The 26,739-nt window shown below is 50.4% G+C and overlaps 1 protein-coding gene across 9 annotated transcripts in view; it reads left to right on the top strand.

The window, feature by feature from the left end:
* Positions 1-26,739, top strand: part of ltbp3 (latent transforming growth factor beta binding protein 3) — a 236,795-nt gene that overhangs the window by 180,627 nt on the left and 29,429 nt on the right. For all 9 annotated transcript variants that reach the window (XM_059641654.1, XM_059641649.1, XM_059641648.1 and 6 more), the window contains 7 exons: positions 1,547-1,672; positions 2,520-2,651; positions 3,333-3,455; positions 4,754-4,873; positions 5,550-5,672; positions 7,795-7,917; positions 11,384-11,506. In XM_059641654.1, the coding sequence (XP_059497637.1) occupies positions 1,547-1,672; positions 2,520-2,651; positions 3,333-3,455; positions 4,754-4,873; positions 5,550-5,672; positions 7,795-7,917; positions 11,384-11,506 (870 nt within the window). The remainder of the gene's footprint in view (positions 1-1,546; positions 1,673-2,519; positions 2,652-3,332; positions 3,456-4,753; positions 4,874-5,549; positions 5,673-7,794; positions 7,918-11,383; positions 11,507-26,739) is intronic.

Here is a 26,739-nt window from a genome sequence, read left to right as displayed (position 1 = left end):
AGAGAAAATTTGACCCCCAAGGACAAATGGGGAGGCGTTGGCCTGCAGGTATTATTGCTAGACTATTAATCAGGAGAGCCACGTAATGTTCTGGGGACCTGGGTTCGAATCCCACCATAGCAGGTCGTTGAGTTCGAAATCAATCAAAGTCTGGAATTAAGAATGTGATGTTGCAACTGTACAAAATGCTAGTGCGGCCTCACTTGGAGTATTGCGTGCAGTTCTGGTCACCCCATTACAGGAAGGATGTGGAAGCATTGAATAAGGTGCAGAGGAGATTTACCAGGATGTTGCCTGGTCGGGAGCAAAGGTCTTATGAGGAAAGGCTGAGGGACTTGGGTCTGTTCTCATTGAGGAGAAGGAGGCTAAAAGGGGATTTAATAGAGACATACAAGATGATCAGTGGATTAGATAGGGTGGACAGTGAGAGTCTTTTTCCGAGGATGAAGACTTCAGCTTGTACGAGGGGGCATAGCTACACATTGAGGGGTGATGGATTTAAGACAGATGTCAGAGGCAGGTTCTTTATTCAGAGAGTGGTAAGGGCGTGGAATGCCCTGCCTGCCAATGTAGTTAACTCAGCCACATTAGGGGCATTTAAACAGTCCTTGGATAAGCATATGGATAATGATGGAAGAGTGTAGGGGGAAGGGCTTAGATTAGTTCACAGGTCGGCACAACATCGAGGGCTGAAGGGCCTGTTCTGTGCTGTATTGTTCTATGTTCTATGTTCTATGTTCTATGATGACCGTGAATTCATTCTCGATTGTTGGAAAAATCCATCTGGTTCACTGATGTCCCTTTGGGAAGGGAACTGCCGTCCTAATCTGGCCTGGGCCTACATGTGACTCCAGACCCACAGCAACATGGCTGACTCCTAACTGCCCTCTGGGCAATTAGGGATGGGGCAATAAATGCTTACCTTGTCCAGTGAATGAACTAAAAAAAAATTGGGAAGTCCAGAACCAGGGTATTACAGGCTAAGGATATAGTGTAGGCCATTTCGGACTGAGATGAGGGGAAATGTCTTCACCCAGAGAGTGGAGGAGCCAGTGAAATTCTCTGCCACAGAAATTGGTTGAGGCCAAAACGTTGCATGTTTTCAAGCAGGTGATAGACCTAGCTGTTAGGGCTGAAGGGTGTGGGGGGTGCGCGGTGTGGAGAAGAAACAGGATCAGAGGCTGAGTTAGATGCTCGTACTGAATGGCGGAGCAGACCGGAAAGGTCGAATGGCCTGCTCCTGCTGCTATTTTCTAGGTCAGGTCATCAAATGTTCAGGCAAAGACTTTAGTTTTGTGGAGCAGAGAGAGAGAGAGGCACAGAGGTTTAGGGAAGGAATTACAGACCTTAGGGACCCATGCATCTGAGAGGAATGCCACAGTAGAGACATAGGCTGCTGTTAGAGTGATGGAAATGGCCTGGGCTGGTAAGGGAACACCAGCACACAAATGATCAATTAAAACCAGAGAGCCTCGTTGCCAATGGATTGCGTTTCTATTTCGTGTGGCCTAATTTCTGTTGCTTTTATCCCCCTCTCGTCTTTCAGAGATGGACACATGTAAAGTGGATCAGGGGATCTGCGGGCATGGAGTGTGCATCTACGAGCCGTCCGGGTACACATGCGCTTGCCACACGGGCTACCAACTTCATACCCACATCAAACACTGCGTGGGTAAGAGGCAGTTGCATAGGGGGCCCTTCACCACCTCAGCCCCTGAGCACTTCTGGGAGCCCGGTTCACCGCCAGCTCCCGCTCGAAGGGCAAATGGCGAGATCAGCCTGTCTTCCGTGACACTGTTCGAGGAGCTAACACTAGCCGGGGGAGAACCCTGGCCCCGACCCCCAAGGCCGGCTTTGAGCTTGTAAACTGCGGGGGTCTCCGAGAGGGTTACAGATGGGGTTTGAGGGACGGGGCATTTGGGCTTCGGTGGGTCAGCATGGGGCTGATTGGGCAGAAGGGACAGCTTCCGCACTGCGTGACTCTGGGCCGTTCTTGTGGCTTCGCCGGGCAAAGGCAGAGACGTTGGGCCCGGGAATATGATAGAAGTGGCGGGGCAAAGAGGTGGGGTAGTTGGAGACAAGAGTTCAGCGAGGCAGTCACCCGGTTTCGTCGCTCCCTGGCGTGGAGGAGAGCAGGCTGGGAGTGGTAAGCTGGATTGAGAGAAGCGCAGGTCAGCCCTGGAAGGTGTCTTCTTGGAGGAGGGAATCGGGCGATTGTCACACCTTCCGCGATGGCGGGCACTCAAGCCTCATTGCCGGGTGTTAAAATTGTCTCAGAGATAGCGGGAGCTGCCGATGCTGGAGAATCTGAGGTAACAAGGTGTGGAGCTGGATGGACACAGCAGGCCCAGCAGCATCAGAGGAGCAGGAAGGGCCTAGGCCCGAAACGTCAGCCTTCCTGCTCCTCCGATGTCGCTTGGCCTGCTGTGTTCATCCAGCTCCACGCCGTGTTATCTCCTGCCGAGGGCGTTCGCTTCAGGCGCCACGTCAATGCAGAGTTGCTGTGCTTTCCCATCCAGACATCAACGAGTGCGAGGAGAATCCCTGCGGGGCCAGGAAGGGCGAGTGCATCAATTATGTGGGGACCTACAGCTGCTTGTGTTACCGCGGCTACCAGCTACAGGAGCTCCCAGAGGGGAGCACTTGTGTCGGTGAGTCGCTCATCGCCAACTTTTTATTGCTCAACAGTGCCCCCCACCCCAACCTCCCTTCCGCCTACAGCCCCCTGCACCATTGCCGCTTGGCACGTGTTTCCCATCAGCCCGCTGACTCCTGTCGTCCCCATCTACACTCATCTTTACTAGCTCCATCCCCACCCCCTTGACCTGTCCGTCCTCCCCGGACTGACCTATCCCCTCCCCAACTCCCCACCTACACTCACCTTTACTGGTTCCATCCCCACCCCCTTGACCTTGCCATCCTCCCCGGACTGACCTAACCCCTCCCTACCTCCCCGCCTACTTTCACCTTTACTGGCTCCATCCTCACCCCCTTGACCTGTCCATCCTCCCTGGACTGACCTATCCCGTCCCTAACTCCCCACATACCCTCACCTTTACTGGCTCCATCCCCACCTCTTTGACCTGTCTATCTCCTCTCCACCTATCTTCTCTTCTATCCATCTTCAATCCGCCTCCCCCTCTCTCTGTATTCATTTCAGAGCTCCCTTTCCCCTCCCCCATTTCTGAAGAACGGTCTAGGCCTGAAACGTCAGCTTTTGTGCTCCTCTGATGCTGCTTGGCCTGCTGTGTTCATCTGGCTCCGCACCTTGTCATCTCAGATTCTCCAGCATCTGCAGTTCCTGCTATCTCTGTCTCTCTCCTCCGTTTCAGACGTTAACGAATGCGCCGACAGCCGCTTGTGTGCCAACGGACAGTGCCTGAACACTGAGGGCTCCTTCTACTGTCGCTGCCAACCTGGCTATCGCCCGATCAGCCACCAGACGGCCTGTGAAGGTAAGGGTTTAGGCCCGAAACGTCAGCCTTCCTGCTCCTCTGATGGCGCTTGGCCTGCTGTGTTCGTCCAGCTCTACACCTTGTTATCTCAGATTCTCCAGCATCTGCAGTTCTCGCTATCTCTTGAGAAGGTAAAGCTGCCTCTCACCCTCACCCACCTCAACAACCGCACCACCGCCCCCCCAACTTCACCCAATTCTCTCCGATGCACTGCAGACGCCAACTGCCTTTCCTCACGCGTGCGCAACACGCAACTGTTAATGGGGAACTGTTACATAGAACATATAGAACATTACAGCACTGTGCAGGCCCTTCGGCCCACGATGTTCTGCCCAACTTTTACCCTCAACCTAAAGTCTATCTAATCTCCACCCCTACCTTATACTATCGTCCATATGCCTATCATTTTCTGAAGGAGAGTCTAGGCCCCGAAACGCCAGCTTTCTAGCTCCTCTGCTGCTGCTGCTTGGCCTGCTGTCTTCACCCTGTTATCTCTGCCTATCTAATACGTCTGTGTAGCCTGAAGGCATCTCTATGGTGGCCGATCCTGGCACAGCGGTAGTGCCACTGGGCAGTGCCCAGCACCAGGTTAATATTCAGTTCATAAATTTTGGAATTAAAAGCTAGCCTCAGGGATGGCGATCGCAAAACGATCATTGATTGTCATAAAAACCTTTCTGGGTTCACTCATCCCGGGATCATTCGTCTGATCTGGCCTACACGTGACTCCAGACCATGGCTGACTGTTAACAGCTCCTCCCTGCGACGACCTGCCGATCTGCCTGGTCAGTTAAGGATGGACATAAAATCCCAGAAACGAATAAATGTTAGCGTAAATGTACAATACACAATGAAGGGATTAGAGAGAATGTTCTTTGAGTCTGGGAGTCATGTTGAGGTTGTACAGGACGTGGGTGAGGCCTCTTCTGGAGCTCTGTGTCCAGTTCTGGTCTCCCTGTTATAGAGAGGATATTGTGAAGCAGGAGAGGGTTCAGAAGAGATTTACCAGGATGTTGCCAGGTAACAAAAGAGTTATAAAGAAAGGGATTGAGAGTTCTGAGGAAGGGTCACTCGACCCGAAACATCAACTCAGATTTCCCTCCACCATCGCTGCCAGCCCTGCAACACTTTTATGTTTTCATTCCTGACTGATTTACAGCATCCGCAGTTCTTTTGGGTTTTTCACGCAGAAATTAAATTGCCTGATTAAGATTCCTTCAATAGTTTTGGGGGGGTTTTTTTGGCTCATGTCTGATGGATTCCCGACTGCCGTCTGTAACTTCTGATCCTTATCCTAGATATTAATGAGTGCAACAATCCGAATACCTGCCCAAGGGGAAAATGCAAGAATAAACCTGGCACGTATGAGTGTGTTCCCTGCCCAGAGGGATTCCGAAGTCAGACTGGAGAGTGCTATGGTAAGTACGGGGCATCTCCAGTCCCCAGTCAGTGAGGAGACAGGGACTCATTGACATAACCGGGGAGAGAATCACTTTGGTGAGGTGAAGGGACTGAGTCACTTTGGTGGGAGCAAGCCATTCAAAACCACAAAAGATGGTTTCAGGATTAAGAGAATCCCGTCTCCACGCTGGCCACTCGGCCGTTCCTGCACCAGAGGAGGTAGGTACAGAGTAAAGCTCCCTCTTCTCTTCTAAACAGAAAATAAATCCTCCTCCACACTTTTAAACAGAAAGCAAAACACCGCTCCCCCTCCCCATTCAAGCACTTCCGAGACAGGGACAGCATGGGGTTAGATACAGAGTGAAGCTCCCTCTACACTGTCTCCCCATCAAACACTCCCGGGACAGGGACAGCACGGGATTAGGTACAGAGTGAAGCTCCCTCTACACTGTCTCCCCATCAAACACTCCCGGGACAGGGACAGCACAGGATTAGGTACAGAGTGAAGCTCCATCTACACTGTCTCCCCATCAAACACTCCCGGGACAGGGACAGCACGGGATTAGGTACAGAGTGAAGCTCCCTCTACACTGCCCCAGGTCAGGTGTCAGGTTAGCAATCCATTCTAGTTTTTGATTTTGTGGTTTGCGTCCAGTGCCATCACTGATGCTCTCGGTACTCTCTCAATCTCAGATGTTGACGAGTGCATGGACCGATCTTTCTGCCTCAACGGAAGGTGCACCAACACTAAGGGATCGTACAGTTGCACTTGTAGCAAAGGATTTAAACCAGCGGCCGACGGGAAGAGCTGCCAAGGTAATCAGAACGTTCAGTGCTGTCCTCACCAATAGGCATCATTCTGGGGCCTGAGGATGTCTCTAATCTGGCCTCGATGTAGGAAAAGCCAGTGGAATAAATAACACACACTGATCTTGTATGGTTTAAAATGGAGCTTGCGTTTCTTCGCTGTTTTATTCCCCTTTGTGAGGGTTATTATCTGTCTCTGCAGTACCAGGCTTCACATTAGACCGTGCTGGGTTTGCCCCTCAACAGATTAAGTCCCAGTGTGGGCCTGCTGTGTTCTTTTCTGAATAATGCTCTCACTCTGGCTCCTAGAAAATTGGAGCGGGAGTAGGCCCTTTGGCCCATCAAGCCAATTCCACCGCTCAGTACAATCCTCTGCTTTAGAGCCAAGGTCCCACTGTGTCTCCATAAGGCGCCCTCGGCCTCATAGAGCATTGCATTACTCCATGAGTACCCCCTTCACCTCCTCCCTGCTCACCGTCCAAGAGCCTAAGCAGCGTTTCCAGGTGAAGCAGCATTTCACTTGGACCTCCTCCAATCTTTGTGTATTGCATCCGCTGTACATTCTCTGTCACCATGTCCTCTCTCCGCTCTCCTCCCCGACTCCCCACCCCGACCCCAGCGGGTACTATCTGTCCTTCCCAGTTTGGCAGTTAGATACACCCATTGTTCTGCCATTCTCACATTCCCATCACTTAATCTGAAATATCCTCACCCTTCCTCCCCCAGCACTCCATCTCCCCTCTCCTCCTCAACTACTGTCCTCCCCCCTCCACACTTCACGTCAACTCTGATGTTGCGTCCTCCAGATGCGAAACGTCAGTTTGCTCTCTCTCTGTCCACGGAGGCCGCCTGACCTGCTGTGATCTCCGGCGTTTGTCGCTTTCAGAGAAGAAATTTTTAGTGTCCAGTTTTGTGGTCCAGTCTCTCTCAATATTGCAAAGCAACCATCCCAGGATTCAGTCCCATGAACGTTTGCTGCACGCCCTCGATGGCGAGTTTGCCTTTCCTTAGATAAGGAGCCCAAAAACTGCACACGATTCTCTGGCATGCAGACTCACTGAAGATCCGTGGTAAGACTTCCTCACTCCCGTATCCAAATCCTCCTGCAGGGAAGGCTAACATGCTGTGTGCTTTCCCAAGAGCATGCTGCATCTGTATTTTTGCTTTCAGCGACTGATGTAAAAAGAACGCACAGGTCCTTGTGTACATCAGCGCTTTCCGATCTATCACCATTCATGTAATGAATTTGGGGCGGCTCGGTGGCTCAGTGGTTAGCACTGCAGCCTCATAGCACCAGGGACCCAGGTTCGATTCCAGCCTCGGGCAACTGTCTGTGTGGAGTTTGCACATTCCCCCCGTGTCTGCCCCAGTTTGCTCCAGTTTCCTCCCGCAGTCCAAAGATGTGCAGGTTAGACGGATTGACTAAGCTAAATTGCCCATAGTGTTCGGGGGTCTGTAGATTAGGGGGATGGGTCTGGGTCGGATGCTCCAAGGGTCAGTGTTGACTTGTTGGGCTGAAGGGCCTGTTTCCACACCGTAGGGATTCTATGAAGATAAATAACTCCACAGAGACCAGTATCCCATCACCCTTTATTTACACATGCCTAGCGTTTGGTGCCAGTCTGCCTTCCACAGGACCAGCTCTCGGAGAGCAAAGAACATCTCACACCGTTCTGAGGAAGGGTCGCAAAATGTTATCTCTGATTACTCCTCTCTGATGCTGCCGGACCCGCTGAGCTTTTCCGAGCAATTTCTTGTTTTTGTTTATCTCCCCCGACTCCTGTCAGCCGGGACTCCCTGATTGGCCCAGATTAGCAGCCCCAGTCAGGGAACTCGTATTCTGACCTCCTAACAATCGCGGCATCGGCGAGCTTGTTCAAGTTGTTGATTGAGATTGTGAGTAGCTGGGAGCCGGGCACAGATCCCTGCGGTACCCCACCAGTCTTCCATTCTGTCAGTCTCTCAAACCATCTCACTGTGGGGCCTACACTTGTCCCTTCCTCAGTAGGCGCCATTCTGGGGCTTTTTTCTTGCGGTAATAGATGCTATCTGTGCTTTGTTCCCACTTTGTTTTCATTCTCCATCTGAGTTCTGATTTCTCTCCCAAATTGTTTTGTGCACCTTGCACTAGACATTAACGAGTGCAGTGATGGGCAGCTCTGCGCCAATGGCCGCTGTTTGAACACGGAGGGGTCCTTCCAGTGTCGCTGCCGCCCTGGCTACCGCCTGACCAAACATCAGACTTCATGTGAAGGTAACTTTCTTCTTCTTTTTACTGAAGTGTACACTGGCTGCAAAAGGGAACTAAATGGATGGGCAGAGTTTGCAGGAGAGGCTGTGGGAGGAGAGGGGTGGCAGGTTACATTGATCATGTGTATATTAATTTGCGTGCCTAATTTGGGCAGCACGGTGGCTCAGCGGTTAGCACTGCTGCCTCCCAGCGCACGGCACCCGGGTTTGATCCCACCCTCAGGTGACTGTCTGTGTGGAGTTTGCACATTCTCCCCGTGTTGGCTTGGGTTTCCTCCTTGCGCTCCAGTTTCCTCCCACAGGCCATGGATGTGCAGGTTAGGGTGGATTGGCCGTGCTAAATTGTGCCATAGTGCCCAGGGATGTGCAGGTTAGGGTGGATTGGCCGTGCTAAGTTGTCCCATAGTGCCCAGGGATGTGCGGGTTAGGGTGGATTGGCCGTGCTAAATTGTCCCGTAGTGCCCAGGGATGTGCAGGTTAGGGTGGATTGGCCGTGCTAAATTGTCCCATAGTGCCCAGGGATGTGCAGGTTAGGGTGGATTGGCCGTGCTAAATTGTCCCATAGTGCCCAGGGATGTGCAGGTTAGGGTGGATTGGCCGTGCTAAATTGTCCCGTAGTGCCCAGGGATGTGCAGGTTAGGGTGGATTGGCCGTGCTAACTTGTCCCATAGTGCCCAGGGAGGTGCGGGATGGGGTGGGTTGGCTGTGCTAACTTGTCCATAGTGCCCAGGGATGTGCAGGTTAGGGTGGATTGGCCGTGCTAAGTTGTCCCATAGTGCCCAGGGATGTGCGGGTTAGGGTGGATTGGCCGTGCTAACGTGTCCCATAGTGTCCAGGAAGGTGCGGGATGGGGTGGGTTGGCTGGGCTAACTTTTCAATATTGCCCAGGGATGTGCAGGTTAGGGTGGATTGGCCGTGCTAAATTGCCCCATAGTGCCCAGGGATGTGCAGGTTAGGGTGGATTGGCCGTGCTAAATTGCCCCCATAGTGTCCAGGGATGTGTAGGTTAGGGTGGATTGGCCATGCTAAATTGCCCCATAGTGCCCAGGGATGTGCAGGTTAGGGTGGGTTGGCCGTGCTAAATTGTCCCGTAGTGTCCAGGGATGTGCAGTTTAGGGTGGGTTGGGCGTGCTAAATTGTCCCATAGTGCCCAGGGATGTGCAGGTTAGGGTGGGTTGGCCGTGCTAAATTGTCCCGTAGTGTCCAGGGATGTGCAGTTTAGGGTGGGTTGGGCGTGCTAAATTGTCCCATAGTGCCCAGGGATGTGCAGGTTAGGGTGGATCGGCCGTGCTAAATTGTCCCATAGTGCCCAGGGATGTGCAGGTTAGGGTGGATTGGCCGTGCTAACTTGTCCCATAGTGTCCAGGGATGTGCGGGTTAGGGTGGATTGGCCATGCTAACGTGTCCCATAGTGCCCAGGAAGGTGCGGGATGGGGTGGGTTGGCTGGGCTAACTTTTCAATATTGCCCACGGATGTGCAGGTTAGGGTGGATTGGCCATGCTAAATTGCCCCATAGTGTCCAGGGATGTGCAGGTTAGGGTGGGTTGGCCGTGCTAAATTGTCCCGTAGTGCCCAGGGATGTGCAGGTTAGGGTGGATTGGCCGTGCTAAATTGCCCCATAGTGCCCAGGGATGTGCAGGTTAGGGTGGGTTGGCCGTGCTAAATTGTCCCGTAGTGTCCAGGGATGTGCAGTTTAGGGTGGGTTGGGCGTGCTAAATTGTCCCATAGTGCCCAGGGATGTGCAGGTTAGGGTGGGTTGGCTGTGCTAAATTGTCCCATAGTGCCCAGGGATGTGCAGGTTAGGGTGGATCGGCCGTGCTAAATTGTCCCATAGTGCCCAGGGATGTGCAGGTTAGGGTGGATTGGCCGTGCTAAATTGCCCCATAGTGCCAAGGGATGTGCAGGTTAGGGTGGATTGGCCGTGCTAAATTGTCCCACAGTGCCCAGGGATGTACGGGTTAGGATGGATTGGCCGTGCTAAATTGTCCCATAGTGTCCAGGGATGCGCAGGTTAGGGTGGATTGGCCGTGCTAAATTGTCCCACAGTGCCCAGGGATGTACGGGTTAGGATGGATTGGCCGTGCTAAATTGTCCCATAGCGCTCAGGGATATGCAGGTTAGGGTGGATTGGCCGTGCTAAATTGTCCCATAGTGCCCAGGGATGTGCGGGATAGGGTGGATTGGCCGTGCTAAACTGTCCCATAGTGCCCAGGGATGTGCAGGTTAGGGTGGATTGGCCGTGCTAACTTGTCCCATAGTGTCCAGGGATGTGCGGGTTAGGGTGGGTTGGCCGTGCTAAATTGTCCCATAGTGCCCAGGGATGTGCGGGTTAGGGTGGGTTGGCCGTGCTAAATTGTCCCATAGTGCCCAGGGATGTGCAGGTTAGGGTGGATTGGCCGTGCTAAATTGTCCCACAGTGTCCAAGGGTGTGCAGTTCAGGGTGGGTTGGGCATACTAAATTGCCCCATAGTGCCCAGGGATGTGCGGGTTAGGGTGGACTGGCCGTGCTAAATTGTCACGTAGTGCCCAGGGATGTGCGGGTTAGGGTGGGTTGGCCGTGCTAAATTGCCCCATAGTGCCCAGGGATGTGCAGGTTAGGGTGGGTTGGCCGTGCTAAATTGTCCCGTAGTGTCCAGGGATGTGCAGTTTAGGGTGGGTTGGGCGTGCTAAATTGTCCCATAGTGCCCAGGGATGTGCAGGTTAGGGTGGATCGGCCGTGCTAAATTGTCCCATAGTGCCCAGGGATGTGCAGGTTAGGGTGGATCGGCCGTGCTAAATTGCCCCATAGTGCCCAGGGATGTGCAGGTTAGGGTGGATTGGCCGTGCTAAATTGCCCCATAGTGCCCAGGGATGTGCAGGTTAGGGTGGATTGGCCGTGCTAAATTGTCCCATAGTGCCCAGGGATGTGCGGGTTAGGGTGGATTGACCGTGCTAAATTGTCCTGTAGTGCCCAGGGATGTGCAGGTTAGGATGGATTGGCCGTGCTAAATTGCCCCATAGTGCCCAGGGATGTGCAGGTTAGGGTGGATTGGCCGTGCTAAATTGTCCCATAGTGCCCAGGGATGTGCAGGTTAGGGTGGATTGGCCGTGCTAAATTGCCCCACAGTGCCCAGGGATGTACGGGTTAGGATGGATTGGCCGTGCTAAATTGTCCTGTAGTGCCCAGGGATGTGCAGGTTAGGGCGTGTTGGCCGTGCTAAATTGTCCCACAGCGTCCAGGGTGGGTTAGGAGTTAAATGTTTGTAACGTGTATCTCTGTGAATAAAAGGTTGTACTTTTCTGTAAAGATTATGCTGTGGTTTTATCCTTCGCTGCCTGGAATCACGGAATAACGCATAAATGATTTGTTCTCTCTCACTGCTTGCTTGTAATTTCTGGTCTCAGCAGTACATAGACGGCAGAGTGTTTAAGACTGAGGCCAGACTCTCGTGTTTTACATTGTGTTGGTCATCTTTGCCGCCCGACACAGATATCAATGAATGCTTGGAGGTAGCGGGTGTCTGCAACAATGGGCAGTGTGTCAACATGCCAGGATCCTACACGTGCCAGTGTCTGTCAGGTTTCCAACTGTTCGATGATACGAGGTGTAAAGGTAACGACTGAGAGATAGAGCAAATCAGCATTCGCATGGAGCACGCATTAGCTCCTGGAACGTCTGCCTCTCCACATCTCCCAATACTTTCACTCAATTTATTATTGTTGCATGTACCTGGGTGCAGTGGAAAGTTTTGTTTTGCATGCAGTGCAGGCACATCGTAACCATACCAAAGTTTGTAAGGGTGACAGAACGGAGCGAGGAATTCGATGTTACAGCTGCAGGGAAGGCGCACAAAGACTGAGATCAACCTTAGATCTACAATTTGAGAGGTCCATTCAAAAGTTTAAGGGGCGGCACAGTGGCTCAGTGGTCAGCGCAGCTGCCTCATGGCTCCAGGGACCCGGGTTCGATTCCACCTTCAGGTGACAGTCTGTGTGGAGTTTGCACGTTCTCCCCCTGTCTGCGTGTGTTTCCTCCAGGTGCTCCAGTTTCCTCCCACAGTCCAAAGATGTGCGGGTTAGGGTGGATTGGCCGTGCTAAATTGTCCCATAGTGCCCAGGGCTGTGTAGGTTAGGGTGGATTGGCTGTGCTAAATTGTCCCATAGTGTCCAGGGATGTGCAGGTTAGGGTGGATTGGCTGTGCTAAATTGCCCCATAGTGCCCAGGGATGTGCGGGTTTGGGTGGATTGGCCGTGCTAAATTGTCCCACAGTGCCCAGGGATGTGCAGGTTAGGGTGGATTGGCCGTGCTAAATTGTCCCATAGTGCCCAGGGATGTGCAGGTTAGGGTGGGTTGGCCGTGCTAAATTGTCCCATAGTGCCCAGGGATGTGCAGGTTAGGGTGGGTTGGCCGTGCTAAATTGTCCCATAGTGCCCAGGGATGTGCAGGTTAGGGTGGGTTGGCCGTGCTAAATTGTCCCATAGTGCCCAGGGATGTGCGGGTTAGGGTGGGTTGGCCGTGCTAAATTGTCCCATAGCGCTCAGGGATATGCAGGTTAGGGTGGATTGGCCGTGCTAAATTGTCCCATAGTGCCCAGGGATGTGCGGGTTAGGGTGGATTGGCCATGCTAAATTGTCCCATAGTGCCCAGGGATGTGCAGGTTAGGGTGGGTTGGCCGTGCTAAATTGTCCCATAGTGCCCAGGGATGTGCGGGTTAGGGTGGATTGGCCGTGCTAAATTGTCCCATAGTGCCCAGGGATGTGCAGGTTAGGGTGGGTTGGCCGTGCTAAATTGTCCCATAGTGCCCAGGGATGTGCGGGTTAGGGTGGATTGGCCGTGCTAAATTGTCCCATAGTGCCCAGGGATGTGCAGGTTAGGGTGGATTGGCCGTGCTAAATTGTCCCATAGTGCCCAGGGATGTGCAGGTTAGGGTGGGTTGGCCGTGCTAAATTGTCCCATAGTGCACAGGGATGTACAGGTTAGGGTGGATTGGCCGTGCTAAATTGTCCTGTAGTGCCCAGGGCTGTGCAGGTTAGGGTGGATTGGCCGTGCTAAATTGTCCCATAGTGCCCAGGGATGTGCGGGTTACGGTGGATTGGCCGTGCTAAATTGTCCCACAGTGCCCAGGGTTGTGCGGGTTAGGGTGGGCTGGCCAGTAGAAATGCAGTGTTACAGGGTTTGGGTCTGGGTGGAATGTTCTTCAGAGGGTCGGTATGGATTCAATGGGCCAAATCGCCTGCTTCCATACCATAGGGAGTCTATGATTCTTACCATATAAAGTACGTTAGGGTGCTAGAACAGAGCGAGGAATACAATGTTACTGCTGCAGAGAAGCTGCACAAAGAGTGAGATCAACATTAAACGTAAAATTTGAGAATTCCACTCAGAAGTCTAGTAACAGCGGGGAAGAAGCTGTTCTTGAATCTGTTGGTCTGCGCATTTAAGCTGTTGTATTTCCTGCCCGATGGAAGAGTTTGGAAGAGATTATAACTGGACTGGGAGGCATCTTTGATGATGTTGGCTATCTTTGTATGCTGTTCTGATTAACTGCCATCGCTGTATCACACTGATATACTCCTCACCTCTCGCTGTAACACACTTACATATGCCACACTCCTCACTGTAACACTCTCCAACATAGCCCGTGCCCCTCACTGTAACACTCTCTGGTATAAATTGGTGGTGTGGTTGACAGTGAGAAAGGTGGTCTCCGATACTGATTGGCTGGCTTAAGTGTGAGGTGATGCATTTCTGAGAAGTGTAACAAGTGAAGGATTTGCTAGGTCCCTGGGAAGTACTGAGGAACAAAGAGATCCTTCTGTCAGATCAAGAAAGATAGACAGGGTGGTGAAGAAGGCATGAAGGATACTTGCCTTCAATGGCCAGGGCATAGAATATAGGAGCAGGGAAATCTTGTTACAACTTTATAGAGCATTGGTTAGGCCACAGGTGGAGTATTGTGTGCAGTTCTGGTCGCCACACTATCAAAAGAATATGACTGCATTGGCGAGGATGCAGAGGAGATTCACCAAGATGTTGCCTGAGATGAACAATGTTAGTTATGAGGAGAGACAGGGTAGGCTGAGTTTCATTTCTGTCCTGATGAAGGGCTCTGACCCAAAACTTTGACACTCCTGGCCCTTGGATACTGTGTGACCTCCTGTGCTTTTCCATTTCTATATCTTTAGACTTTGATTTCCCTGAAGTAGAGGTGACAGGGGGCAGTTCTGATCAAGGTATTCAAAATTATGAGAGGCATAGAATCTTCAACCCTTGACAGATGTATCTAAGACCAGAGGACGAAAGTTTGAAAGATGAGGAGTATTCGGATTCCAGAGGATCTGAGAAAAAGATCTTGTCACCCAGAGGACATTAGAAGTATGGAATGTGCTGCTTGAGAGGGTGGTAGAGGTAGGTACTCTCTCAGAACATTGAAGAAGCATCTGGACAGGATTTAAAATAACAGGGTTTTGTTGGCTGCAAACCAAGCGCAGATCAATGGGATTAGTGCAGTTTAGAGTTTGTGAGGCAGCAAAGACATAGTGGGCCGGGGCCTGTTTCTATGCAATGTCATTCAATGACTATACTTCACAGTCCACACTGTAACACAGTTACATACTCTGCAACCCTCAACATGAAAGTCTGAAGTACTCCACACTTGCCCTCAATATGTAAGTCTCATAAACTCCACACTCCTCAATATAACAGTCTGATAAAGACCCCTCACTGCAACGCTGTCTGATACACCCTTTCTCCCTCACGATAACATGCTTAAATAATCCACAAACCTCACTGTAACAGTCTCACATATAGCCCCTGCCCCTCACTGTAACAGACCCACATATACCCCCTACCCCTCACTGTAACACTCTCCAATGTACCGCAAACCCCTCACTGTAACAGTCTCCCCTATACCCCGCTCCACTCCTATAACAGTCGCACATATACCCTGCACACCTCACTGTAACAGTCTCACATATACCCAACACCTCTCACTGTAGCAGTCTCAACTATACCCCACACACCTCACTGTAACACTCACACATATACCCCACACCCCTCACTGTAACAGTCTCACATATACCCCTGTAACAGTCTCACATATACCCCATACCCTCACTGTAACAGTCTCACATATAGCCCTTAACCCTCACTGTAACAGTCTCACATATACACCACACCCCTGACTGTAACAGTCTCACATAAACCGCACACCCCTCACTGTAACAGTCTCACATACAGCCCCTACTCCTCACTGTAACAGTCTCACTTATACCGCACACGCCTCTCTGGAACAGTCTCACATACAGCCCCGACACCTCACGGTAACAGTCTCACATATACCGCACACCCCTGACTGTAACAGTCTCACATGGACACCCTACCCCTCACCGTAACAGTCTCACATATACCCCACACCCCTCACTGTAACAGTCTCACATATACACACTACCCCTCACTGTATAGTCTCACATATACCCCACGGCCCTCATTGTTACAGTCTCACATACCCCACGGCCCTCACTGTAACAGAGTTACATATACCCCACACCCCACACTGTAACAGTCTCACATATACACCACGCCCCTCACTGTAACAGTCTCACATATACCACACACCCCGCACAGTAACGGTCGCAGATATACCCCCTACCCCTCACTGTAACAGTCTCACATATACCGCACACCCCTCACTGTAACAGGCTAACATATACCCCGCACCCCTCACTGTAACAGTCTAACATATACCCCGCACCCTCACTGTAACAGTCTCACATATACCCCCATACCCCTCACTGTAACAGTCTCACATATACCACACACCCAACTCTGTAACAGTCTCACATATATCCCCTACACCTCACTGTAACAGTCTCACATATACCACACACCCCTCACTGCAACAGTCTCACATATACCCCACGCCCTCACCGTAACAGTCTCACATATACCCGATACCCCTCACTGTAACAGTTTCACATATACCCCCTGCCCATCACTGTAACAGTCTGACATATACACCCTAACCCTCACTGTGGCAGTCTCACATATACCCCACGCCCCTCATTGTAACAATCTCACATAATCCCCCTACCCCTCACTGTACCAGTCTCACATATACCCTGCACCCCTCACTGTAACAGTCTGTCATATACCCCACACGCTTCACTGTAGCACTCTCTGATACACCTCACACCCCTCACTGTAACAATCTCTGATACACCTCACATCCCTCACTGTAACACTCTCTGATATACTCCACACCCCGCACTGTAACACTCTCTGATATACCCCTCATCCCTCTCTGTAACACTCTCTGATATACCCCATATCCTTCCCTATAACACTCTCTGATATACTCCATACCCCTCACTTTAACACTCTCTGGTATACTCCACACCCGTCACTGTAACACTCTCTGATATACTCCACACCCCTCACTGTAAAAATCTCTGATATACCCCACATCCCTCTCTGTAACACTCTCTGATATACCCCATATCCTTCACTGTAACACTCGCTGATATACTCCACACCCCTCACTGTAACACTCTCTCATATACCCCAGACACCTCACTGTAACACTCTCTGATATACCCCATATCCTTCACTATAACACTCTCTGATATACTCCACACCCCTCACTGTAACACTCTCTGATATACCCCACACCCCTCACTTTAACACTCTCTGATATACTCCACACCCGTCACTTTAACACTCTCTGATATACTCCACACCCCTCACTGTAACAATCTCTGATATACCCCACATCCCTCTCTGTAACACTCTCTGATATACCCCATATCCTTCACTGTAACACTCGCTGATATACTCCACACCCCTCACTGTAACACTCTCTCATATACCCCAGACACCTCACTGTAACACTCTCTGATATACCCGACATCCCTCTCTGTAACAGTCTCTGATATACCGCATATCCTTCACTGTAACACTCTCTGATATACCCCACACCACTCACTGTAACACTCTCTGATATTCCCCACACTCCTCACTGTAACACTCTCTGATATTCCCCACACTCCTCACTGTAACACTCTCTGATATTCCCCACACCCCTCACTGTAACACTCTCTGATATACCCCACACCACTCACTGTAACACTCTCTGATATTCCCCACACTCCTCACTGTAACACTCTCTGATATACCCCACATCCTTCACTGTAACACTCTCTGATAAACCCCACACCCGTCACTGTAACACTCTCTAATATACCCCACACCACTCACTGTAACACTCTCTGATACACCCCACACCCCACACTGTAACACTCTCTGATATACCCCACACCCCTCACTGTAACACTCTCTGATATACCCCACACCCCTCACTGTAACACTCTCTGATATATCCCACACCCCTCACTGTAACACTCGCTGATATATCCCATACCCTTCACTGTAACACTCTCTGATATACCCCACACCCCTCATTGTAACACTCTCTGATATACCCCACACCCCTCACTGTAACCCTGTCTGATATACTCCACACCCCTCACTGTAACACTCTCTGATATACGCCACATCCCTCACTGTAACACTTTCTGATATGCCCCACATCCCTCTGTAAAACACCCTGATATACCCCACATCCCTCACTGGAACACTGTCTGATATACCCCACACCCCCTCACTGTAACACTCTCTGATATACCCCACATCCCACACTGTAACACTCTCTGATATACCCCACACCACTCACTGTAACACTCTTTGATGCACACCCTACCCCTAACTGTAACAGGCTCACGGAAATCCCATAACCCTCAATGTAACAGTCTCACATATAACCCGCACCCCTCACTGTAACACTCTCTGATATACTCCACACCCCTGACTGTAACACTCTCTGATATACCCCACATCCCTCACCGTAACACTCTCTGATATACCCCACATCCCTCACTGTAGCACTCTCTCATATACCCCACATCCCTCTCTGTAACACTCTCTGATATACCTGACATCCCTCACTGGAACACTCTCTGATATACCCCACCCCCCTCACTGTAACACTCTCTGATATACCCCACATCCCTCACTGTAACACTCTCTGATATACCCAACATCCTTCACTGTTACACTCTCTGATATACTCCACACCCCTCACTGTAGCACTCTCTGAAATACCCAACATCCCTCACTGTAACACTCTCTGGGATACTACACACACCTCACTGTAACACTCTCTGATATAACCCACATCCCTGACTGTAACACTCTCTGATATACCTCAGATCCCTCACTGTAACACTCTCCGAATTACTCCACACCCCTCACTGTAACAATCTCACATATACCCCCTACCCCTCACTGTAACAGTCTCACATATACCCCCTACCCCTCACTGTAACAGTCTCACATATAACCCGCACCCCTCACTGTAACACTGTCTGATATACTCCACACCCCTCACTGTAACAGACTCACATAAATCCCACACGCCTCACTGTAACAGTCTCACATATACCCCACACCCCTCATTGTAACAGTCTCACATATACCCCCTGCCCCTCACTGTAACAGTCTCACATATACACCACACCCCTAACTGTAACAATCTCACATATATCCCACACCCCTCACTGTAACAGTCTCACATATATCGCACACCACTCACTGTAACAGTCTCACATATACCCCACACCCCTCATTGTAACAGTCTCACATATACCCCCTACCCCTCACTGTAACAGTCTCACATATACCCCCTACATCTCACTGTAACAGTCTCACATATAACCCACACCCCTCACTGTAACCGTCTTACATATACCCCCTACCCCTCACTGTGACAGTCTCACATATACGCCTACGCCTCACTGTAACAGTCTCACACATTCTGCAGAGCACTCACTGTAACAGTCTCACACATATACACTACGCGTCACTCTAACAGTCTCACATATACCCCCTACCCCTCACTGTAACAGTCTCACATATATCCCACACTCCTCACTGTAACTGTTTCACATATACACCACACCCCTAACTGTAACAATCTCACATATATCCCACACCCCTCACTGTAACAGTCACACATATACACCACACCCCTCACGGTAACAGTCTCACATATACCCCACACTCCTCATTGTAACAGTCTCACATATACCCCCTACCCCTCACTGTTACAGTCTCACATATACCCCACACCCTTCACGTAACAATCTCACATATACCCCGCACCCCTCACTGTAACAGTCTCACATATACCGCCTACCCCTCACTGTAACAGTCTCACATATGCCCCCTACCTCTCACTGTAACAGTCTCACATATACCCCCTACCTCTCACTGTAACAGTCTCACATATAACCCGCACCCCTCACTGTAACCGTCTTACATATACCCCCTACGCCTCACTGTAACAGTCTCACATATACCCCGCACCCCTCACTGTAACAATCTCACATATACCGCACACCCCTCACTGCAACAATCTCACATATAACCCGCACCCCTCACTGTAACAGTCTCACATATACCGCACACCCCTCACTGCAACAATCTCACATATAACCCGCACCCCTCTCTGTAACAGACTCACATATACCCCGCGCCCCTCATTGTAACAGTCTCACAAAATCCCCCTACCCCTCACTGGAACAGTCTCACATATAACCCGCACCCATCATTGTAACACACTCTGATATACACCACATCCCTTACTGTAACACTCTCTGATATACCTCAAACCCCTCACTGTAACACTCTCTGATATACCCCACATCCCTCACTGTAACACTCTCTGATATACCTCAAACCCCTCACTGTAACACTCTCTGATATACCCCACATCCGTCTCTGTAACACTCTCTGATATACCCCACATCCGTTTCTGTAACACTCTCTGATATACCCCACATCCCTCACTGTAACACTCTCTGATATACCCCACACCCCTCACTGTAACACTCTCTGATATACCCCACACCCCACACTGTAACAGCCTCTGATATTCCCCACACACCTCACTGTAACAGTCTCACATATACACCACACCCCTCACTGTAACAGTCTCACATATACCCCGCACCCCTCACTGTAACAGTCTCACATATAACCCACACACCTCACTGTAACAATCTCACATATGCCCCCTACCCCACACTGTAACAGTCTCACATATACCCCCTACTCCTCACTGTAACAGTCTCACATATACCGCACACCCCTCAGTGTAACAGTCTCACATATATCCCGCACTCCTCACTGTAACAGTATCACATGTACCCCATACCCCTTCCTGTAACAGTCTCGCATATCCCCCACGCCCCACATTGTAACAGTCTCACATATACCCCACGCCCCTCATTGTAACAATCACACATATACCGCCCACCCCTCACTGTAACAATCTCACATGTACCCCACACCCCTCACTGTAACAGTCTCACATATACCCCGTACCCAACACTGTAACAATCTCACATATACCCCGCACCCCTCAGTGTAACAGTTTCACATATACCCCCTACCCCTCACTGTAACCATCTCACATATGCCCCCTACCTCTCACTGTAACAGTCTCACATATACCCCCCACCCCTCACTGTAACAGTCTCACATATACCCCCACCCCTCACTGTGACAGTCTCACATATACCCCAAACCCCTCACTGTAACAGTCTCACATATACCCCACACCCCTCACTGTAACAGTCTCACATATACCCCACACCCCTCACTGTAACACTCTCTGATATACCCCCTATCCCTCACTGTAACAATCTCACATATACCCCACACCCCTCACTGTAACAATGTCACATATACCCCACATCCCTCACTGTAACAGTCTCATTTATACCCCACACACCTCACTGTAACCGTCTCACATATAACCCTCACCCCTCACTGGAACCGTCTTACATATACCCCCTACCCCTCACTGTAACAGTCTCACACATACCGCAAAGCACTCACTGTAACAGTCTCACATATACCCCATACCCCACACTGTAACAGTCTCACATATACCCCACGCCCCTCTCTGTAACAATGTCACATACACCCCGTACCTCTCACTGTAACAGTCTCACATATACCCCCAACCCCTCACTGTAACAGTCTCACATATACCCCCAACCCCTCACTGTAACAGTCTCACATATACCCCACACCCCTCACTGTAACAATCTCACATACACCCCGCACCCCTCACTGTAACAATCACACATATACCCCACACCCCTCACTGTAACAATGTCACATATACCCCGCACCCCTCAACTGTAACAGTCTCACATATACCCCACACCCCTCACTGTAACAGGCTCACATATGCCCCCTACCCCTCACTGTAACAGTCTCACGTATACCCCCTAAACCCTCACTGTAACAGTCTCACATATACCCCACGCCCCTCATTGTTACAGTCTCACATATACCCCCTACCTCTCACTGTAACAGTCTCACATATACCCCACATCCCTCTCTGTAACACTCTCTGATATACTGCACATCCCTCACTGTAACACTCTCTGATATACCCCACACCCCTCACTGTAACACTCTCTGATACACCCCACACCCCTCACTGTAACACTCTCTGATATACCCCACATCCCTCGCTGTTACACTCTCTGTTATACTCCACACCCCTCACTCTAACACTCTCTGATATACCCAACACCCCTCACTGTAACACACTCTGATATACCCCACACTCCTCACTGTCACACTGTCTGATATACCCCACACTCCCTCACTGTAACACTCTCTGATATACTCCCCACCCCTCACTGTAACACTCTATGATATAGCCACTACCCCTACTGCAACAGTCTCACGGAAACCCCATACACATCACTGTGACAGTCTCACATATACTCCCGACCCGGCACTGTAACAGTCTAATGGAAACCCCATACCACTCACTGTAACAATCTCACATATAACCCGCACGCCTCACTGTAACAGTCTCATTTATACCCCACACACCTCACTGTAACCGTCTCACATATAACCCTCACCCCTCACTGGAACCGTCTTACATATACCCCCTACCCCTCACTTTGACAGTCTCACATATACGCCTACGCCTCACTGTAACAGTCTCACATATACCCCATAACCCACACTGTAACAGTCTCACATATACCTCCCACACCTCACTGTAGCATTCTCACATATACCCACTACCTCTCACTGTAACAGTCTCACATATGCCCCACACTCCTCACTGTAACAATCTCACATATAACCCGCACCCCTCACTGTAACAATGTCACATATAGCCCGCACCCCTTACTGTAACAGTCTCACATATACCCCCTACCCCTCTCTGTAACAGTCTCACTTATACCGCACACCCCTCAGTGTAACAGTCTCACATATACCCCATACCCCTTCCTGTAACAGTCTCACATATCCCACATGCCCCTCATTGTTACAGTCTCACGTATACCCCCTACCTCTCACTGTAACAGTCTCACATATACCCCACACACCTCACTGTAACAATGTCACATATACTCCGCAACTCTCACTGTAACAGTCTCACATATACCCGCTATTCCTCACTGGAACAGTCTCACATATACCCCACACCCCTCACTGTAACAATCTCACATATACCCCGCACCCCTCACTGTAACAATCTCACATATACCGCACACCCCTCAGTGTAACAGTCTCACATATATTCCGTACTTCTCAAAGTAACAGTCTCACATATACCCCACAGCCCTCATTGTTACAGTCTCACATATACCCCCTACCCCTCACTGTAACAGTCTCACATATGCCCCCTACCTCTCACTGTAACAGACTCACATATACCCCACATCCCACACTGTAACAGTCTCATTTATACCCCAGACTCCTCACTGTAACCGTCTCACATATAACCCTCACCCCTCACTGGAACCGTCTTACATATACCCCCTACCCCTCACTGTGACAGTCTCACATATACCTCCCACACCTCACTGTAGCAGTCTCACATATACCCGCTACCCCTCACTGTAACAGTCTCAGATATACCCCACACCCCTCACTGTAACAATCTCACATATACCCCCTACCCCTCACTGTAACAGTCTCACATATGCCCCCTACCTCTCACTGTAACAGTTTGACATATACCCCCTACCCCTCACTGTAACAGTCTCACATATAACCCGCACCCCTCACTGTAACCGCCTTACATATACCCTGCACCCCTCACTGTAACAGTCTCACATATACACCCTACCCCTCACTGTAACAGTCTCACATATACCCCAACGCCCCTCTCTGTAACAGTCTCACATATACCTCCCACACCTCACTGTAGCAGTCTCACATATACCCGCTACCCCTCACTGTAACAGTCCCACATATGCCCCACACCCCTCACTGTAACAATCTCACATATACCCTGCACCCCTCACTGTAACAATGTCACATATAGCCCGCACCCCTTACTGTAACAGTCTCACATATACCGCCCGCCCCTCACTGTAACAATGTCACATACACCCCGCACTCCTCACTGTAACAGTCTCACATATACCCCCTAGCCCTCACTGTAACACTCTCACATATACCGCACACCCCTCAGTGTAACAGTCTCACATATATTCCGTACTTCTCAAAGTAACAGTCTCACATATACCCCACACCCCTCATTGTTACAGTCTCACATATACCCCCTACCCCTCACTGTAACAGTCTCACATATAACCCACACCCCTCACTGTAATAATGTCACATATAGCCCGCACCCCTCACTGTAACAGTCTCACATATACCCCCTACCCCTCACTGTAACAGTCTCACATATACCCCCTACTCCTCACTGTAACAGTCTCACATATACCGCACACCCCTCAGTGTAACAGTCTCACATATATCCCGCACTCCTCACTGTAACAGTCTCACATATACCCCATACCCCTTCCTGTAACAGTCTCACATTTCCCCCATGCCCCTTACTGTAACAGTCTCACATATACCCCACACCCCTCACTGTAACAGTCTCACATATACCGCCGACCCCTCACTGTAACAATCTCACATATACCCCGTACCCCTCACTGTAACAATCTCACATATACCCCACACCCCTCACTGTAACAATCTCACATATACCCCGCACCCCTCACTGTAACAGTCTCACATATACCCCTATCCCTCACTGTAACCGTCTCACATATGCCCCCACCCCTCACTGTAACAGTCTCACATATAACCCGCACCCCTCACTGTAACAGTCTCACATCTCCCCCACGCCCCTCTCTGTAACAGTCTCACATATACCTCCCACACCTCACTGTAGCAGTCTCACATATACCCACCACCTCTCACTGTAACAGTCTCACATATACCCCCTACCCCTCACTGTAACAGTCTCACATATGCCCCACACTCCTCACTGTAACAATCTCACATATAACCCGCACCCCTCACTGTAACAATGTCACATATAGCCCGCACCCCTTACTGTAACAGTCTCAAATATACCTCCTACCCCTCTCTGTAACAGTCTCACTTATACTGCACACCCCTCAGTGTAACAGTCTCACATATATCCCGCACTCCTCACTGTAACAGTCTCACATATACCCCATACCCCTTCCTGTAACAGTCTCACATATCCCACATGCCCCTCATTGTTACAGTCTCACGTATACCCCCTACCTCTCACTGTAACAGTCTCACATATACCCCACACACCTCACTGTAACAGTCTCACATATACCCCACACACCTCACTGTAACAATCTCACATATACCCCACACCACTCACTGTCTCACATATACCCCGCACCCCTCACTGTAACGGTCTCACCTATACCCCCTACCCTCACTGTAACAGTCTCACATATGCCCCCTACCCCTCACTGTAACAGTCTCACATATACCCCCACCTCTCACTTGAACAGTCTCACATATAACCCGCACCCCTCTCTGTAACCGTCTTACATAAACCCCCTACCCCTCACTGTGACAGTCTCACATACACAGCTACACCTCACTGTAACAGTCTCACATATACCCCACACCCCTCACTGTAACAGTCTCACATATACCCCACACCCCTCACTGTAACAGCCTCACATATACCGCCGACCCCTCACTGTAACAATCTCACATATACCCCGTACCCCTCACTGTAACAATCTCACATATACCCCACACCCCTCACTGTAACAATCTCACATATACCCCGCACCCCTCACTGTAACAGTCTCACATGTATCCCACACCCCTCACTGTAACAGCCTCACATATACCCCGCACCCCTCACTGTAACAGTCTCACATATACCCCACACCCCTCACTGTACCCGTCTCACATATGCCCCCACCCCTCACTGTAACAGTCTCACATATAACCCGCACCCCTCACTGTAACAGTCTCACATATACCCCACACCCCTCACTGTAACAGTCTCACATGTACCCCACACTCCTCACTGTAACAGTCTCACATATACCCCACACACCTCACTGTAACAATCTCACATATACCCCACACCCCTCACTGTCTCACATATACCCCGCACCCCTCACTGTAACGGTCTCACATATACCCCCTACCCTCACTGTAACAGTCTCACATATGCCCCCTACCCCTCACTGTAACAGTCTCACATATAACCCGCACCCCTCTCTGTAACCGTCTTACATAAACCCCCTACCCCTCACTGTGACAGTCTCGCATACACAGCTACACCTCACTGTAACAGTCTCACATATACCCCACACCCCTCACTGTAACAGCCTCACATATACCCCACACCCCTCACTGTTACAGTCTCACATATACCCCCCTACCCCTCACTGTGACTGTCTCACATATATGCCTACGCCTCACTGTAACAGTCTCACATATACACCCTACCCCTCACTGTAACAGTCTCACATGTACCCCCTACCCCTCACTTGTAAAAGTCTCACATATACCCCACACCCCTCACTGTAACAAACTCACATTCACCCCACACCCCTCACTGTAACAATCTCACATATACCCCACACCCCTCACTGTAACAATGTCACATATAGCCCGCACCCCTCACTGTAACATTCTCGCATATACCCCCTACTCCTCACTGTAACAGTCTCACATATACCGCACACCCCTCAGTGTAACAGTCTCACATATACCCCGTACTTCTCACTGTTACATTCTCACATATTCCCCACGCCCCTCATTGTTACCATCTCACATATACCCCCTACCCCTCACTGTAACAGTCTCACATATACCCCACACCGCTCACTGTAACATACTCACATATACCCCACACCACTCACTGTAACAATCTCACATATACACCGCACCCCTCACTGTGACAATCTCACATATACACCGCACCCCTCACTGTAACAATCTCACATATAACCCACACCCCTCACTGTAACAATGTCACATATAGCCTGCACCCCCCAGTGTAACAGTCTCACATATACCCCCTACACCTCACTGTGACAGTCTCACATATACCTCCTACCCCTCACTGTAACAGTCTCACGTATACCCCGTACTCCTCACTGTAAAAGTCTCACATATATCGCACACCCCTCAGTGTAACAGTCTAACATATAACCCGCACTCCTCACTGTAACAGTCTCACATATACCCCCTACCCCTCACTGTAACCGTCTCACATATGCCCCCTACCTCTCACTGTAACAGTCTCACACGTACCCCCACCCCTCACTGTAACAGTCTCACATGTACCCCACACCCCTCACTGTAACAGTCTCACATATACCCCACACCCCTCACTGTAACAGCCTCACATATACCCCACACCCCTCACTGTAACAGTCTCACATATACCCCCTACCCCTCACTGTGACTGTCTCACATATATGCCT

This window comes from Stegostoma tigrinum, chromosome 42, assembly GCF_030684315.1.
Source record: "Stegostoma tigrinum isolate sSteTig4 chromosome 42, sSteTig4.hap1, whole genome shotgun sequence".
Lineage (NCBI taxonomy): Eukaryota > Metazoa > Chordata > Chondrichthyes > Orectolobiformes > Stegostomatidae > Stegostoma > Stegostoma tigrinum.
The sequence above is the reverse complement of the archived record's forward strand: the minus strand, read 5'-3'. Positions and strand labels throughout refer to the sequence as shown.